Source organism: Pseudonaja textilis, chromosome 2 (genome assembly GCF_049901715.1).
Source record: "Pseudonaja textilis isolate UNSWEBS1 chromosome 2, rPseTex1.2, whole genome shotgun sequence".
Classification (NCBI taxonomy): Eukaryota; Metazoa; Chordata; class Lepidosauria; order Squamata; family Elapidae; genus Pseudonaja; species Pseudonaja textilis.
This window is the reverse complement of record NC_141991.1, coordinates 64,301,749-64,318,023: the sequence shown is the minus strand read 5'-3', so window position 1 is coordinate 64,318,023 and position 16,275 is coordinate 64,301,749. Positions and strand designations below refer to the sequence as shown.

Genomic DNA, 16,275 nt, shown 5'->3' with positions numbered 1-16,275 from the left:
TCTTCTTGTTCTCTGATTTCAAATGTCAATTTGCTCATTTCAGCACAATCCAATATTTTCTTAATAATTTCTTCTTCTGATGGAATTTTCTCACTCTTCCAGTTCTTAGCAAATACAATCCTAGCTGCTGTTAATATATTTACAATCAAATACTTCAAATTTTTATTATATATATCAGGTAAGATTCCCAATAAAAAAATATCTGGTTTCAAGTCTATATGTGTCTTTGTCATTTTTTCCAACCATATGCGAATTTTAGTCCAATATTTTCTAGAGTCCTCACAAGTCCACCACATATGGTAGTATGAGCCAGGTATCTGATGACATTTCCAACATTTTTCAGATTTGTTCTTAAACATTCTTGCAATTCTTGTCGGGGGGAAAATGCCACCTGTAAAACATCTTATACAAGTTTTCTTTATAAGCTGTTGACATTGTCATTTTATAATTTTGAGACCACAATTTTTCCCAATTCTCCAAATCAATCCCATATCCAAAATTCTTCCCCCAAACAATCATCGTTTCTTTAACTTGTTCCTCCTCTAATAAAATTTCCAACAAATAAGTGTATAATTTTTTAATCATTTTTTCATCAGTACCTGTCAAAATCCTGTCTAGATCAGTCAATTTATCATAAAATCCCTCCGCTTTAGAATCTATAAGATACCTTGAATGTATTTGCGCATATGAAAACCAATTCATCTTTATGCCTTGTTCTTCTAGTTTTTGCATTGTTTTAAGTTCACTCTTTTCATCCAATATTTCCCCATATCTAACTGTTTGTTCCTTCTCATATATTATAGGATAAGAAAAAGCTTCAATAGTTGATAACCAGACTGGGATTTTCAAATAACATTTTCTCTTAATTTTCTCCCAATTCAACCATAAAGACTCCCTTATATGCCTTCTAAAATAGCCCTGCGATTTGGTTCCCTTATACCACAGAAAAGCATGCCATCCCAGTAATAAATCATGCCCCTCTAGAGTCAACAATCTAGTCTTTCTTAATGTTATCCAATCCTTAACCCACATTAAATTTGCAGCTTGGTAATACAACTCCCAATTCGGGAGGCCAAAACCTCCTCTAATTCTAGCATCTTGCAGGAGTTTTAATTTTATTCTGGCTTTCTTACCTTGCCATATGAACTTCAACACAATTTTATTTAATTCTTCAAAGTAATCTTTACCAAGCCTGATTGGTATGGTTTGGAATAAATATAAAATTCTGGGTAAAATATTCATCTTGATTGTTGATATTCTACCTATCAATGACAATTGTAAATTTTCCCATTTTTTCAAATCAGATGCTATCTGTTGTTTAAGTTTGATATAGTTATTCTCTTTCAATGTAGTACATCTTGAGTCAAATATATCCCCAGATATTTGACCTTATTCAAATAACTTGAATTTTCAATAAATCTGCCAGTTCATCTCTTTGTTTTAATAACATATTCTTTGTCAAGATCTTTGTTTTATCTTTGTTTATTTTCAAACCGGCCATCTCACCATAAATCTCTATCTTTTCCAGTAGCTTTAAAGCTGTTCCTAGAGGATCTTCCAAAATAAAAACCAAATCATCCGCAAAGGCTTGCAATTTAAATTCCTCCTTCTTAATTTTCATTCCTTTTATATTTGGATCCTCTCTAATGTTTCTATTCAGCACTTCCAAAGTCAATACAAATAACAGAGGTGATAATGGGCAACCTTGTCTTGTGCCTTTTCTTATATTAATAAAATCTGTAAAATCTCCCTCTATCATCACTCTCGCCGTTTGTTTGTCATATATGGCTTCTATTGCTTGAATAAATTTTCTAGCAAAGCCCATCTGTTCCAATAACAAAAACATGAATCTCCAATTCACATTATCAAATGCTTTTGGGCATCTAAAAATACCAAAGCCATTTGTTTTTCAGGGTGTGCCTCGTAATATTCCAAAGTGTCCAGAATTACCCTCATATTATCCCTAATTAGTCTCCTTGGCAGGAATCCATTCTGGTCAGGATGAATAAAGTTATTTAGATATCTTTTGAGCCTTTCTGCCAAGATGGAAGCAAAGATTTTGTAATCTGCATTCAGTAAAGAAATAGGTCTATAGTTCTTAATTTGTGATGGATCAGCCCCTTCTTTTGGAATAAGTGTGATATAAGCTTCTGACCATGTTTTAGGTATTTTCTTATTTAACATGGCTTCATTCATAACCTCTAACAATGGAATGCTCAACGATTCTTGTAATGTTTTATAAAATTCTGCCGGGAGCCCATCTGGGCCTGGTGCTTTTCCATTATTCTGCCTATTAAGTGCTTCCGTTAGTTCCATCATTGTTATGGTACTTTCTAACATTTTTTCAGTCTCTTCAGGTATCTTGGGTAGGTTAGCATTTTGTAGATAAAGCTTAATTCTTTCCTCATCAAAATCCTCCTGTTTATATAATTGTCCATAAAAGTCTTGGATAATTATCTTTTTCTCCTTGTTACCATAACAAATTTGACCTTTATCATCTATTAACTGTACTATTCTCCTAGATTCTTTCTCCTTTCTCAATTTGTATGCTAGCCACCTACCTGGTTTATTTGCATCTTCAAAATAGTTCTGTTTAGCACTTCTAATTTTTTGTGCCAACTCCTCTTTCTCCGCCTGACCCATCTTATGTTTAATTATATCCATTTTGAATTTAATATCTTTTTCTGTGGCATATTCTGCAATTCTTTTTCCAGTTTTTATAATCATCTTCTAAAGCTTTAATAGTTTGCCTCTTCCTAATATTTTTTTCTTTGTATAGTCCATTATTAATCCTCTCGCATATGCCTTCATTGTATCCCAAACATTCTGCATTGAAGTATCTTCTTTTTTGTTTTTAATGAAAAAGGCCAGTTCTTTGTCCATCCATTGTGTAAAGTCTTTTTCCTTTAAGATAGCGTTATTTAATGTCCATCTAGATCTTCTTCTTTGTCCTTTCCATTTAATTGTCATAGGGTTATGGTCTGCCCATATACCCGTTTCTATATTTATTTCTTGAATGTTAGATATTAGTTCTGATGAGGTCCAAATCATATCTATTCTGGACCACGATAAATGTCTATTTGAATAAAAAGTATATTGCTGCGTTTTACCATTTCTTTCTCTCCATATATCTTTTAAATTTAATTCATCTACCATTTTAAAAAAGGATTTAGGGAGAGTCTTTCTATTTTGTTTTAATGTTGTCGCTGTATAGTCCAATTTATTATCTACAATTCCATTAAGATCTCCCATCATAATTATATTGACATGGTCCAGTCCAATTAATTTCATATGTAACTTTTTATAGAATTCTTCTTATCGTTTGGAGCATAGATTACAACAAGTAATATTTTTATATTGTTATCCACTATTTCAACCATTAATATTCTTCCATCTTCATCAGTATAAACCAATTTTGCTACAATAGTTTCTTTAATATACAGGACCACTCCTCTTTTCTTACATTTATTTATTGACAAGCATTCCACTAAGTTACAATAACTATTTTATCAAACATTTTAATCATACATTGTTTCATATTTTCTGAAATAATTTCTATTTCTAATAGAACAATACTATCTTATGTACCTTTGTAGAATCCCTTTTTCAATTAGGTTTTCACCCATTATCTCTAAATAGGCCCTGTTTATATTTTGTTTCTGTCCTTTATAACTTCTTTTCCTTTCTTTCTTCCCTCTCTTCTTCACCCTCCCCTTTTTACCCCCTTGTCTCTCTACTTCTAATCCTCTTTTCTGCATTTCCCTCTTCTGTTGCTTTCTGATTTTATACTTATTTTTCCCTCTTTCCTTTTTCTGGGTTGTTTTTCCCAATCTTAAACTTTCCATTTTCTTTCCCCCCTTTCCTTTTTTTCCTCCCACCTGAGATTACTTGTTCATTAAAGATGGCTTCTGCTTTGTCCCAATCTTCTTCTGCTGCAGGCATTTCTTGTTGTTTCTCATAGTTCCAAATCTCCATTTCCAAGAACTGAAATATGAAGCCAAAAGAACCTCTCCCTTCTTGTGCATCTTCTTTGTACTTTTTAAGTTCCATTTTCAGTTCTTCTAAAAGTGGAGCCATTTTAAACACTTTTAAACAACCACCCAATTGATTTTAGTCATTCAAAACAATAACCAAGAATCCAGAAATCATCAAGTAATCCAGATAGTCCCGAGTTATAACTTCTTATTTCTTTTTCGACTTTCTCTTCCTGGGGTTTTTGTTGCGATATTTCAGTTAGAATGTATCTTTTGGAAGTCTTATTGAGATTTTGCTGTAAGTTCTTTTTTAATTCCAGGCAATCTCCTCCCTTCCAGATTCTGCCCTTTTATTCTTTTTCTCTCCTTTCCTGTTTTCAAAAGCTTTTAATTATCCAGAAATCTTTATTATCCCTTTGACCTTTTATTTTCAGCATTAAATGCCTATTAATGTCAAAGTGATTTTTTTTTCCAATTCCTTGCTTAAGTCTCTTAGCTGTCAGTATAGGAAGAGGAGAAAAAAAAAACACCAAATCCTTTCCCTTTTCTCTCTCCTTCACTGCTTAGAAATCTTCTTTAGGAACAGTGTTATTTTTTTTTAATAGTTTAAATTCCAGGGTACCTTATTTGCTGCTTTTGCTGTTTGACCCGGTCAACCAAAACTTTCTCTTCTTATCTTCCTCCTGCACATTCTTTTCCTGTCGAGTTCTTCTTTGAGGTGGCCATTTCTGACCACCGCTGCAACCGCCTTTGGGGAAGGGAGTAACGGCCAGCTGAGGAGGAGAGATGTGGCTCTGCTCAACCCTGCAGGCAGTCTCCCCCTTCTTCACCACCTCTATGGGGTGGCTTAGCCCCAAAACCAGCCAACTCGGGGCACTCCAGTGGTGAGCATGTATCGAAACTGCGCAGAGTTGCGGTTTCAGTCTGTCGCCGAAGAAGCTCAAACCGGAAGCCCCCAACTAATAAACTTTATTAAAAGGCATCATGAAAGCTTATACCTTTTAATAAAATGTGTTACTTGGAAAAGATGTTCGCAGACTTTTTTGGGTTGGGGTGGCAACATAGACTAAGAGTTCATTTCCAGCATCTGCAATGGAGACAGTACATTTCATGCTGGTATCGTTTTCTGGAGATTCAAGGGTAGACTGATAATTCTTTTAAGTCAGGCTATTGGTGCTACTAGTCTTGATGGTCTTTTAGTTTACTATCTTAGGTTATTACCAACAGGCAGTAACACCTGACCCAAGTGTCCTGTATGCATCTGGTTGGCCACAGAGTGACACACAATGCTGGATTAGCTGCAGTGGTGGGATTCAAATAATTTAACAACCAGTTCTCTGCCCTAATGATTTCTTCCAACAAGCAGTTCCCCAAACTGCTCAGAAAGTTAAAAACCAGTTCTCCTGAAGTGGTGCGAACTGGCTGAATCCCACCACTGATTAGCTGGACCTTCATCCTTATGTTCCAGTAAGGACAGCATAGGACAATTTTTCCCCTCTCCCATTTGTGTGAACTGCATCATTTCCTTTGATTACATCTACTTATTTCAGCTGCCTCTTATTTTTCTCCTACTAAATGGGTTACAGTGATGGAATGTTTGACAGTAAATTTATGCACTCATGTCACGACCACAAGGGTGCTGCACCAATTGATTATGCCTGTGGCAGGCAAAAACTTTTAGGACACAATATTACATCACTAGTAACAGGCAAAAAGGAACTAGAGCCTAAAAGAAAAAGAAAACAGGCCGTTTAAAATACCCCCCTCCTTCCCCAGCATGCAAGTTTTCCAGGACCTCCATGAGCTTTTGGAAAGTAAACCTGTCTTGCTCATAGGCTGGGGATGAGCTGAACCATCATAAGGATGAGGAGACGAATATAGTCAAGCTTCTACAGGTGTCAAAATCTGCAAGTTGCAAGGTGTGGGTTGTAACTGAAGTCCTGCCCCACTTTTGTTTGCAGCAATGTTGATTACAGTGCTGCATCTTTTATCTTTCAGATTTTGACACTCCCACAAACACCTACGAATACTGCCTTTCTCAATCACTCTTTAAAACTACCTAAATGGATAATTGTTATATATACACCAAACAGCACGTATCAGTCTGATATCCATTCACTCCATTTGAGAGATTCTTGGTAACCGTTTTCTTTTATTGCCTGCTTCAGACAGTAATGGAAATGGCAAGATAGATGCCAAGAATCCTAAGCCTTGTTCCACACAAGGAACTCTTGGAGTGGCCACCAAGCTCATTTCAAGGTGTTTGGTTGCAAGGCATTCATCCTTGTTTATACAACTGGGTTCACATAGCTCATGGTTTTTTATGGTTCGTTGAATAATCCAGAATTATCTGGATTCACATGACATTGAGGCTAGTCAAATATTGCCATGATGTAGGCTTTTTTGGTTTGGGGTCTATCTAGCATTTGTCATTTGTAAGGTGAGATTTATGATAATGTGTGTTGTATGAGTCTAACCAGTTCAGAGAACACCATAGGTTTATTCTTGTATATCCTAACCATTAATAAGTGCACAAATCAAGCTATCTGGGTTCACACAACATGCTGACCTAAAATGAAAATGCAAAACCAAACCAACCACATTAGTTCTCTACTGAACCCATGCACACTCATCAGATTAATCCATGAATATTGACTGAAGGACTCTGAAGTTTATCAATAGAGATACAGCATTCAAAATCTCTAGAGAAATCAAAACAGATGTCAAAGAGGGGGAAATTTCTACACCTACTGAGTTGGACTTTAACTTCCATTGTCCCCAATTATTATGTCATCCATGGAAGATAGAACCCATTAACATCCACAGGATGCAGGCTCCTGTATAAAAATAAATGCTGAAGAGTATACATTCACTAAGCTCAGGAATGTAACTGAGAACTGCACACATCTAAAATCGTCAAAAATGATAACATACAGTATTATCCATTCAAATACTGTACATGTGAACAAAAGCACTGATTTGCTGTCGTATTTAATACTGGCATCTTGCTGAAAAGTTCAACAGGTCATATATTCAGCATTTGGTGCTTAAGACAGAATGTGAAATTAATGAATATAGTCTGCCCCCAGTATTGAAATTACAGATCTCTGAATATTTATTAGTTTTTGCTTCAATTATTCTATTGCTGTGATAACATTTAAAATAGAGAAGCAAAATCATTATTTCAGAATCATAAGAGTGCAAATTATTTTTCAGTAGAACTTCAACATAAATGCAAGAATCACAGTTGCGAAAAATGAAATTACTCAGAAGCAATCATTTAAAGTAAAGAGTATAGTAGATGAAAGATCTGTCTTTTTTTATTGGGCAGATAATTTAAGACTTCATCTCATCTTTGGTACTTTGTTTTTCATCTCTCGTGTATTTGGGAACTCTGTTCTGATAAAAATATGGCAGTAGTATTTCCTTCCACTTCAACTCTCGGAATAGCCTCTTCCTCTTTCTGCCAATAAGCAGAAATAAATATATGACCCCGACAGCAGGAAATAAAGCAAACCTTGATAGATGGAAGGCAGATTTTTTTATACCAATAATGGCACTAGCAATGAAACCATCTCCACTGGATGGCTGGAAGGAATCAGCCTCAAAGCTCCCCTTTTTTGCCCCAGAAACTATATTAAAAAGAAAAGAAATTAAGGCATGTATTCCATATGTATATGGAACAAAACATTATGTGCAGTCTGTAGGATCAAAAAAATTTCCCATGTGTTTACAGTGTATCATTATATAACACGTAGCTTTTCATTTATTTGTGACCCCTTAAATCTGGCTAAGTATTCCATTGAGATACATAACCCTGACAGAGTGCATTGGAAGTCTATTACAATCCTTTCCAACGATAAATAATTAACATAAATAATAAATAAAAGGAAGGGCATAACAGACATACAGAAAGATGTACAGATACTCTAAAATGTAATACTTTTTTAAAAATCACATACGTCCCATTGCAGAAATTTACAGTATATTGTTCTACAGTTTGATATTTCTAACGACTACAAATTATGACAAGGATTGTTCTTCACAAGGAAAATGATTTTCTGTAGAAATCATACAGTACGATGCTATTCCAGTAAATAGATAAGTCGTTCAGTAGCTTGAACGAAGATGCTCAAATATCTTCTTGGTACTTGTCAAACCAACCTCCAAAAGGCAGTTTTCAGATGTGCTTTGCAGATACAATTTATTTAAAATTCTTTGACATGAGACAAAATGAATCAAACTTTCCCTTTCATTTAACCAAGTTCAACACTCATTGGGATAGAAAATTTATGATAAAACTTAGCTTCCTACCACCTCAATCCCTCCAAGAATACTAGTGTCATGGTTTTAGCATGATGCAACATTTTCTTTTTCAAGTCTACACACATATGAAAAGACTTACGTTCTGTAATTATAAGTGAGGTAGACAGCCACATACATCTCTATACCTGGCATTTTTCTAGAATTGCTCTTTTTCAATCTTAGACCCCAATATCCGGAGTCTTTTCGTCCTTCTTATATCTCAAGTCACTATTAGAAAAAGGAAGGATCCCTTTCCTCCATGCTCCAAGTACCAGATTCTTGAATATATTTCATTTTGCCTTAAAAAGAAACATATATCATGCAGCAAGGCAGACGGAAAAGTAGATCAGGAGAGAAATAGCCCTAATTAGGCAGCTTCAGTTTAGGTAATCTAACTTTCCAGGGTTCAGTGCAAGATATAGGTTTGAAAACCAGATTACCACAGAACTGAAACCAGAACCTAACTGGACAATTGTTGGAACATGAAACTGGAACATAGAAGCAATCAAGTCTTAATCTTCGTGCTCTGCTTAATCTTCCTTCTTCCTGTTCAAGCCAGAAGCTGGGCTGGGATGCAGCCCTGCTTGGAAGCCTTGCTTCCTGTCTTGAAACCGTTCAAGTATAAGAAAGTAGATTAAGGTCATAGGAGTCTTCAATCTGAAATACATATAAGAAACAAGTCAACAAGTTGAGCACACTGAAGAATCCCCCCCACTTTTGCATAGATCCAATACTGTGTTCTTCCTCCCTCTCCCGATTTAGACAATGTAATCCAGGGAAGAAAGCTGAACTGGGACTCAAGCAGTGCTTAACTGGTCTTGGACTCTCATCAGGTCAAACAAACATGGTTAATGAACAGAGTTGTTAAAATATGCACATTAACACTGAAAGGACCATAGGGACAAAGATTATACCAATTCAAACTGACAGCCTAAAACAGGGGTCTTCAAACTTGACAGCTTTAGGACTTGTGCACTTCAACTCCTAGAATTCCTCCTCCAGCCATGTTAGCTCAGGAATTCTGGGAGTTGAAGTCCACAAGTCTTAAACTTGCCAAGTTTGAAGACCCTTGGCCTAAAAGATGATGAACTTTGACCAGTTATTATATCTTACCTTAATCTGTTTCAAGTTAACCTGGAAAACAATGCCAAACCAGTCTAAGTTCCTTAAAGGAACATGTCATGTAAATAGCAATTGCATACTAGATGGATTACACCTCCTTCCCCAATTAGGATGGTCATCATTCTGTCCATTTTAGCAGCCACTAGTTTTATAGGTATGCATTTTTGATACAACTCAGTAAAGGTCTTTGAATGTTACCACAGAAGCTCTGTGGATAAATATCTTAAAAGAGGCTTCGTGTAGAGAAAGTGGGGTACTTTATCCACTTGCAGTACTTAGAGGTTCTGACTGTTTTTCAGTAATAATTACACTTCTAAGACAAGAAGCAGAAGAATAGAGAAACTAACATCAAAGCGCCCAATTCGTGCTACTGGTTGGTTGGCCTGGAGCATCTCCGTTAAAATCCACATTTGCTGCAGTTCAGAAGACACTCTGTCAGCATCAGGAAGTCCCTGAAAGCAAAGAATAACTATATTCATATATGCAGTTCTCTACTGATTTTGCTCTTGCAAGACCAACTTTGTTTCCTCTCTAGGAGCTGCTAACAATCAACAGCCAAACTAAGCTTATATATCTTTAATGATAAACATGTCTGTATTCTCAGAAGAAGAAAAAACCTATCTCAGTAATAATACTTACATCGTGTAAGCTTGTTGGCTGTTCCTGAGGAGAAGGATGAGAAAGCCAAGCTGGAAAGCCTTTCTGTGGACTCTGTAAAGAGGAGAAGGCAAACCCAGAGAAACACACAACAAAATCAGGCAACATACACACCACACTCCATCTTCACCATTCACTTTCCTAGAACTGGTGATTAGGAAGATTTACTTTTAAAGGCATTTATTTCAACTGTTTCCAAGTATATCAAACCATTAGGAATTATATTATTTTACAGATAAGGAGTAAGAGCTACAAAGTACAACTTTTCCTTATCTGAACAAAAAAACCTCCTTCAGAAAAAAAATGTCAGCCTCAGATTTTCACCTAATCTGTATGCTGAAATTAATACTAGGTCTTATGCACACTAAGTAATATAGGCAGTTACTTTCCTCAACATTACTAATTATAAATGTTACCATTAGTATATTATGAATCTGGCAGAAAGAAGTAATTACCATACTTGCTCTATGAATGTCAGAGATAGGTGGACAAAAATAAAACCCTCGAGTCAACGTTCAACTTCAATGCAAAATGACACAAGCAAGTAACTAGCTAACAAACAAGCAAATAAACAAGTTCACTTCAATACAAATAGTCCTCACTTCATCAAGCAAACATTCAGAGTTACAATGGTGCTGAAAAAATAACTTTCTGGCCTATTTACATTCCTCACAGCATCCCTTGTTCATCACCATTAGAGCCAATATGTGTTGTCTTTGTCTGATGTGTGGTGCCCCTCCCACTTGAAGAACAGACAGAGAAAGGGATTAGAAGAGAATATGCTTGGTCTTTTACGAATCAAAAGCAATGCAGTTACACCAGCAGCCTGGGAGATGCAAGCCAGCTACACAAAAAGCTTACAGTACTTCCTTGAAATTTCTTGCATTCCAATCTGCTGGGAGAATGAGAAAAAAGTAAGTGATTCCTGCTGTCAATGTCTCCTTTACTTGACTCTCTTTCCCATTGCAGAGTGGAGAGATTAGAGCAAAGGTCTCCAAACCTGGCGATTTAAGACTTGTGGACTTCAACTCCCACAATTGACCAGCCAGCATAGTTGGGAGTTGAAGTCCATAAGTCTTAAAAGTTGCCACATTTGGGGAGCTTTTAAGAGAGTAAGCTGCTCTTCTACACATCAAAGGCAATATAGCTGCAGCTGTGGGAAAGGGTCAGGCAAAGGACAGATTGAACTAGGACTACCTGAATAAGGATGGTTGGGAATAGGTATCCCTCCAAATATTGTAAATCAAGGCTATGAGCGTCCTCAGCCAGCTTGACCAATGATATAGGATACTGCAGTTGCAACTTAGCAACATGTTTAGTTTCCCACCTTTTAAACATATTTACAAGTCACTGCAAAGACCCTGGGAAGATCAGAACAACTGCTAAAGACTCATATTTTGACAAAATTTTTAATATGTACCTTCTGGCACAAAGAAAAAAGCTGCAGCTCCTCAATTGTAAAATGCAACCATACTGGAGAAGGTTGGCGCAGGATGAAACGCATGGCAGCCACCTGATCCACATCACAAAGCATCTAGCAAAACATGAAGACAAAGCATTACTGAATCATATACACCTACATAATTAGCAGAAACTTGATAATAAAATTAAATTATGGTATAAGTACATACTATTAATTATTATGGAATTAGATGATTGGGAAACATTGATAAATTTTGTTTGGCATTAGGGAAACAATAACATTTTGTTTAGATCATTACATTCAGGAAATTCTGCTACACCATTCTAATATCAGCTACAGTTTCGAAGGAAAAAAAAGCCCTAAACCAGTAGTGGGTTTAACCTGGTCCCAATGTCTCCTTAGCAGCAGCTAGCATGGCACATCCCACTGGCCCACTCCCCATCTTCCCACTGCCTTCTCTTTCCTCAGCCACTGCCTACACCCACAATGAAACATCCTACCTACCCCACTCCCCACAACCACCTTCTAGCACCTTCTCTGCACAGGAGTTAAGTGAATGTTCCAGAATGCATCCTTCATTCATTTTAGGCAACAAGAAAACTCAATAAGTTTGACCCACACCCCACAGAAGTTGAAATCATATTCGGCTATAAACACAGAAACAAGAATAGCAGCTATAGATATAAAATAAAAATGTGTCTACTACTTGAAAAAAATATTAACATAGACTGAGACAAAATATTAAAATGTGGAGATATAGCACTGAGAACAAATACACTGTCAAGGCCATAACTGTTCTACTTGTAATATGTGGCTGTAAGAACTGGACCACCAGAAAGGCTGAATGAAGAAAAAACCCACAAAGAGAGATCCATGGTATTTTTATACAAAAAAGAGTGTATAATTTTGATGTAAGATTAAATAAAACCAGACCGCTCATTTGAAGCATTAATAGGGAAGTTAAAGAATGCGGTATGTACACACACACACAGTGTGTGTGCACGCACACATTCACACACATATATGAACAAAAATCATTGCAGAAGATCCTGTTTGAAAAAAAACAAAGCTAATTGGAACATAGGTAAAAAGAAGTGAAAATAGCTAGATACTATAATTGATGATGAAACACTATGTAGCTACTGTTAAGACTTACCCAGTAAGTCATTTAAAAGAAAACGTTCTGACATTTAAAGGGATATAGGGATGAATGCCAGCACTATGCTTATTCAACTTATTTATCAATGATATTGTCACAACCCAGAGTGAGAAAAATCCTAATAAAGGGATTTGTATAAAACTAAAAATCCCACCTATCCCAATAAGGGTGAAAAATAAGAATTTCTCAGTATTTCTTTATGCAAACAATCTAATGTTCATTTTAAACTCTCAGACAGATTTCTTAATTTTAAAACCTGTAATGTTGAGAAGCCAAAGGTGGCATTTGGGGAGAAAATAAAAATGCACAAATGAACAGTTAGTGAACGTAATATAGAACAAGTTCCTTCATACTGATATCTGAGCGTTCTTTTTACATCTTCAGGCAGTAAAATAAAAGTAAAACTGATCAACAATTGGAATGATTATGGTTGATTTTGGCAGACAAGTTGAGAGTGTTAAATCTCCAAAATACAAACCCCACTAAGCTAATTCCATTTTTTTTTCAATGCAGAAGAGATATAAAGGATTCCTACACCTCATGATGAGAAACTTCCTAATCAAGTTCATTAGAACTATTTCCTTTCTGCATGTGGAAACAATTCCAAAACAGAATACTTGATAGGGCATTTAATAACTAGATTATTCTTGTTTCCAGACCTACAGTACATTATTCCTTTGGAGCAAATGAAATTCCCCTCTTCCCCAGTAAGAAATTGAAATCCTGACCTGATGTCTGGAAATAGAAAAGTAGTTTTGGGAACCCTCTTCTGTATGTGGGTTAGGCATCAAACAAAAATTACGTAGACAAGTAACCCATTTGGAAGGGCTTTCATTCCCATCATCTGCAGAACTTTGCCGCTGTACTCGAAGGGTCAAAAAGGCAGTATAGTAATTTCTGAATGCAATTGCCTGTAACTGAAATAAAGCAAGTACTGATTGAATCCACAGCAAGCAAGATATAACACAGTGAAGAGAATATAGAGAAAACTTTCATAAATATTTTTTGTTTCTCAGAACATCTCCAGCAATAAGTCTTTAAATAAATGTTCTATATTGCTTATAGAAGCAAAGGGAAACAATTTTGATTTGGAACTATCAACTGAGTAAATTAGAGATATAACTTTTGGAATAGGAACTTCTGGTTCACAGATATCTTAGCTTTGAGATTTAAATCAATTTCAACTTTTGAATAACACTGGTCTACAAGGAGAAAGCCTCAGAAATAAAAGCAGCTTAATTTTACCAGAATTGGGTTACTAATAAAGGAAAATTAAGTCCTGCATATTAATTGGCTTCAGTTTCCAAGATCAAAATTGCATCAAAATAATGAGGGGGATGTGCGATTATGCTCCATAACTTTTCTGCAAAATGTGATAGAGCAGTGAGAATGGTGCTACAACAATCATAAATTTATCTTTATTGATATCAATAACATAACTTTCCATTCATTTATTGGTTTTTCATGTAACATTTTTGTATCAAAGATTGACAAGCTCCAACATCAGATTAAACAACATGGTTCCATCTTTATGCGGTATCTAAACTGCGCCTTCTGGGTTTTCTCTTGTGAACTGCAGTAGGATTATCCCTGGGGAGATTCCAGCAGTAATCGGCAAGCATGGATGGACTCCATTTCCCTTGGTATCTTTTCTCCATGCCTGCGATATCCTGGTGGAATTTCTCCTCATGTTCATCACTCATTGCCTCACAGTTCAAAGGGAAATAATCTAAATGTGAGTGTAAGAAGAGACTTTTTTTTTTTTTTGCACCAAGTGCCTTTCAGACCTAAGCAAATTTCCCACGTGATTTTTAAGTCATCTGCCTTGCTGTTCTCAAAGTGAAGATAAATTTATATACTTCCATATGGTACCATTTTCATTGTTCTACCGTACCTTGTCAAGAAGTTACGAGGCATCATGATCATTAGACACCTCCCCCCCCTTGTAGGCAAATACACTCGACTGTGTATAAATCTTTATTGTGAAATATCCTGAAAACTTTAGCCAACTGGCACCTTTATCCTCTGTTTTTGAATTCATCTAATCAAAATATATAAAATTAACACATTTTATCTCGGAGGTTGATAATTTCCCCAAATTTGTAGACCGGTGTAATTTATCCACTGTGCATCCTTTGGCATCTGCTTTTCTTTCACACTTACATCAGTGGTCTGAGAGTGTGGAAATGAAACATCAATCACCAGAACACCAGGCCGGCCTAGCTCGGTCTTCATGTCTCCCACTTGCAACACTACTGGGTTTTTAATGGCGCATGGGATGGGCTCCAGTGCCATGGTTCCTCACTCTGGAACAAAAGTAACAGCTTCAATAAAATGGCATACAACCATCACAACCATTACTTCACTATATTACATAAAGGCATCCTATGCTAAAGAGATTTCTTCCATTTTTTCTATGGTTAGAAGGCAGTACTGCCGGCTACTTCTGCTGACTGCTGGCTGCCAGCAGTTTGATTCTCACCAGCTCAAGGCTGACTCAGCCTTCCACCCTTCAGAGGTTGGTAAAATGAGGACCCAGATTTTGTGTGTGTGTGTGCGTGTCTGTGTGCACGCAATATGCTGACTCTGTAAACTGCTTAGAGAGGGTTGTAAGGTATATAAGGCTAAGATCTATTTCCCACCCTTACTGGATGAGGAATTTTTTTTTTTTTTCAAAATGCAAATCCTTCCTCAGAAGCATTAAAAGTTTGCCATTAATCAAAGTGTTTTTGCTATTTATTTGACTTGTATTTATACACCCTTCCAGTGCTTTTCATAACATACAGGAGGACATTGTCCCAGGAAATCCTATTCAGTCAGGTCACCCAAGCGGCTATTTCAGCTACCTGATGCTGCTACTAGTTATGAAAAGTTTGAATAAACTCGACAGCTGGAAATCTACGCGGCCTTACCTCTATCCCTTGAAACTCAAACAACGACGACACCCTCCGACCCTGCTGGCTTCCGTGTTATTAACAGGGCAGGTGGGACTCGGGACGTCTCATCGAAGGCAAACGTCCTTAGCCCGCACTAGCGGCGGCAGACAGACAGATGACGGGCGGGAAAGGGAGCGAAGTGGGGTCCGCCCAATGGCCGTGACTTCACACACAACTCGGGAACACCAACGACTCGTCTGCTCCCGACAGCCCGATTACGACCACGGCTCTGGCCGCCCTGTCTTCTCCACCCGCCTCCTTCCCGCTTGACGGACTGCGAAGGGGCTCCCCGGCGTCTCTAAGCTCGATGCCGCTTCCAGCACGGCCGCCCCGCGCTTACCGCGGTTGCCGCCGCCGCCGCCGCCGCGAGCTTTCCTGAGGCGGCGCTCTCGTTGCTAAGGTTCGCGTCGTATTTCGAACCGCGGATGACGTAGCACGCCCTTTCGACGGCACACAGGAAATCCGTCCCCCGCCACGAAAGGCGGGACTTGCCACCTCTTAACTGTAGAGCGAAAGCAAGCGACGTGTCCAAAGCCAGCTCCGGCCCTTTTTAATCTGACGCAAATGGCCGCCTCACAGCCGATCCCGCATTGCTACGGCAACACGATAGCTTCTTCTGCGATTGGCCGAGACGTGCGATTCTCCTGGCCCGCTATTGGAAGGTAGGAATAGTCGGCCACGTCAGACGCATTGATTGGT

The 16,275-nt window shown here is 37.4% G+C and overlaps 1 protein-coding gene across 2 annotated transcripts; it reads right to left on the bottom strand.

Moving 5' to 3' along the window:
* Positions 1 to 7,267: 7,267 nt before the first annotated feature.
* NICN1 (nicolin 1, tubulin polyglutamylase complex subunit) lies at positions 7,268 to 16,008 on the bottom strand. Of its 2 annotated transcripts, none has more exons than XM_087924120.1 (7): positions 15,553 to 16,008; positions 14,804 to 14,946; positions 13,369 to 13,557; positions 11,479 to 11,592; positions 10,041 to 10,112; positions 9,749 to 9,853; positions 7,268 to 8,936 (listed from the first exon to the last, which is right to left on the bottom strand). In XM_087924120.1, the coding sequence occupies exons 2-7, from the start codon at positions 14,933 to 14,935 to the stop codon at positions 8,895 to 8,897; spliced, it is 654 nt and encodes a 217-aa protein (XP_087780246.1). In that variant the 5' UTR covers positions 14,936 to 14,946; positions 15,553 to 16,008; the 3' UTR covers positions 7,268 to 8,894. The 2 variants fall into 2 exon arrangements, with proteins under 2 accessions (XP_087780246.1, XP_026581673.1); XM_026725888.2 differs by having other exon boundaries at positions 15,917 to 16,008.
* Between the last annotated feature and the right edge of the window lie 267 nt (positions 16,009 to 16,275).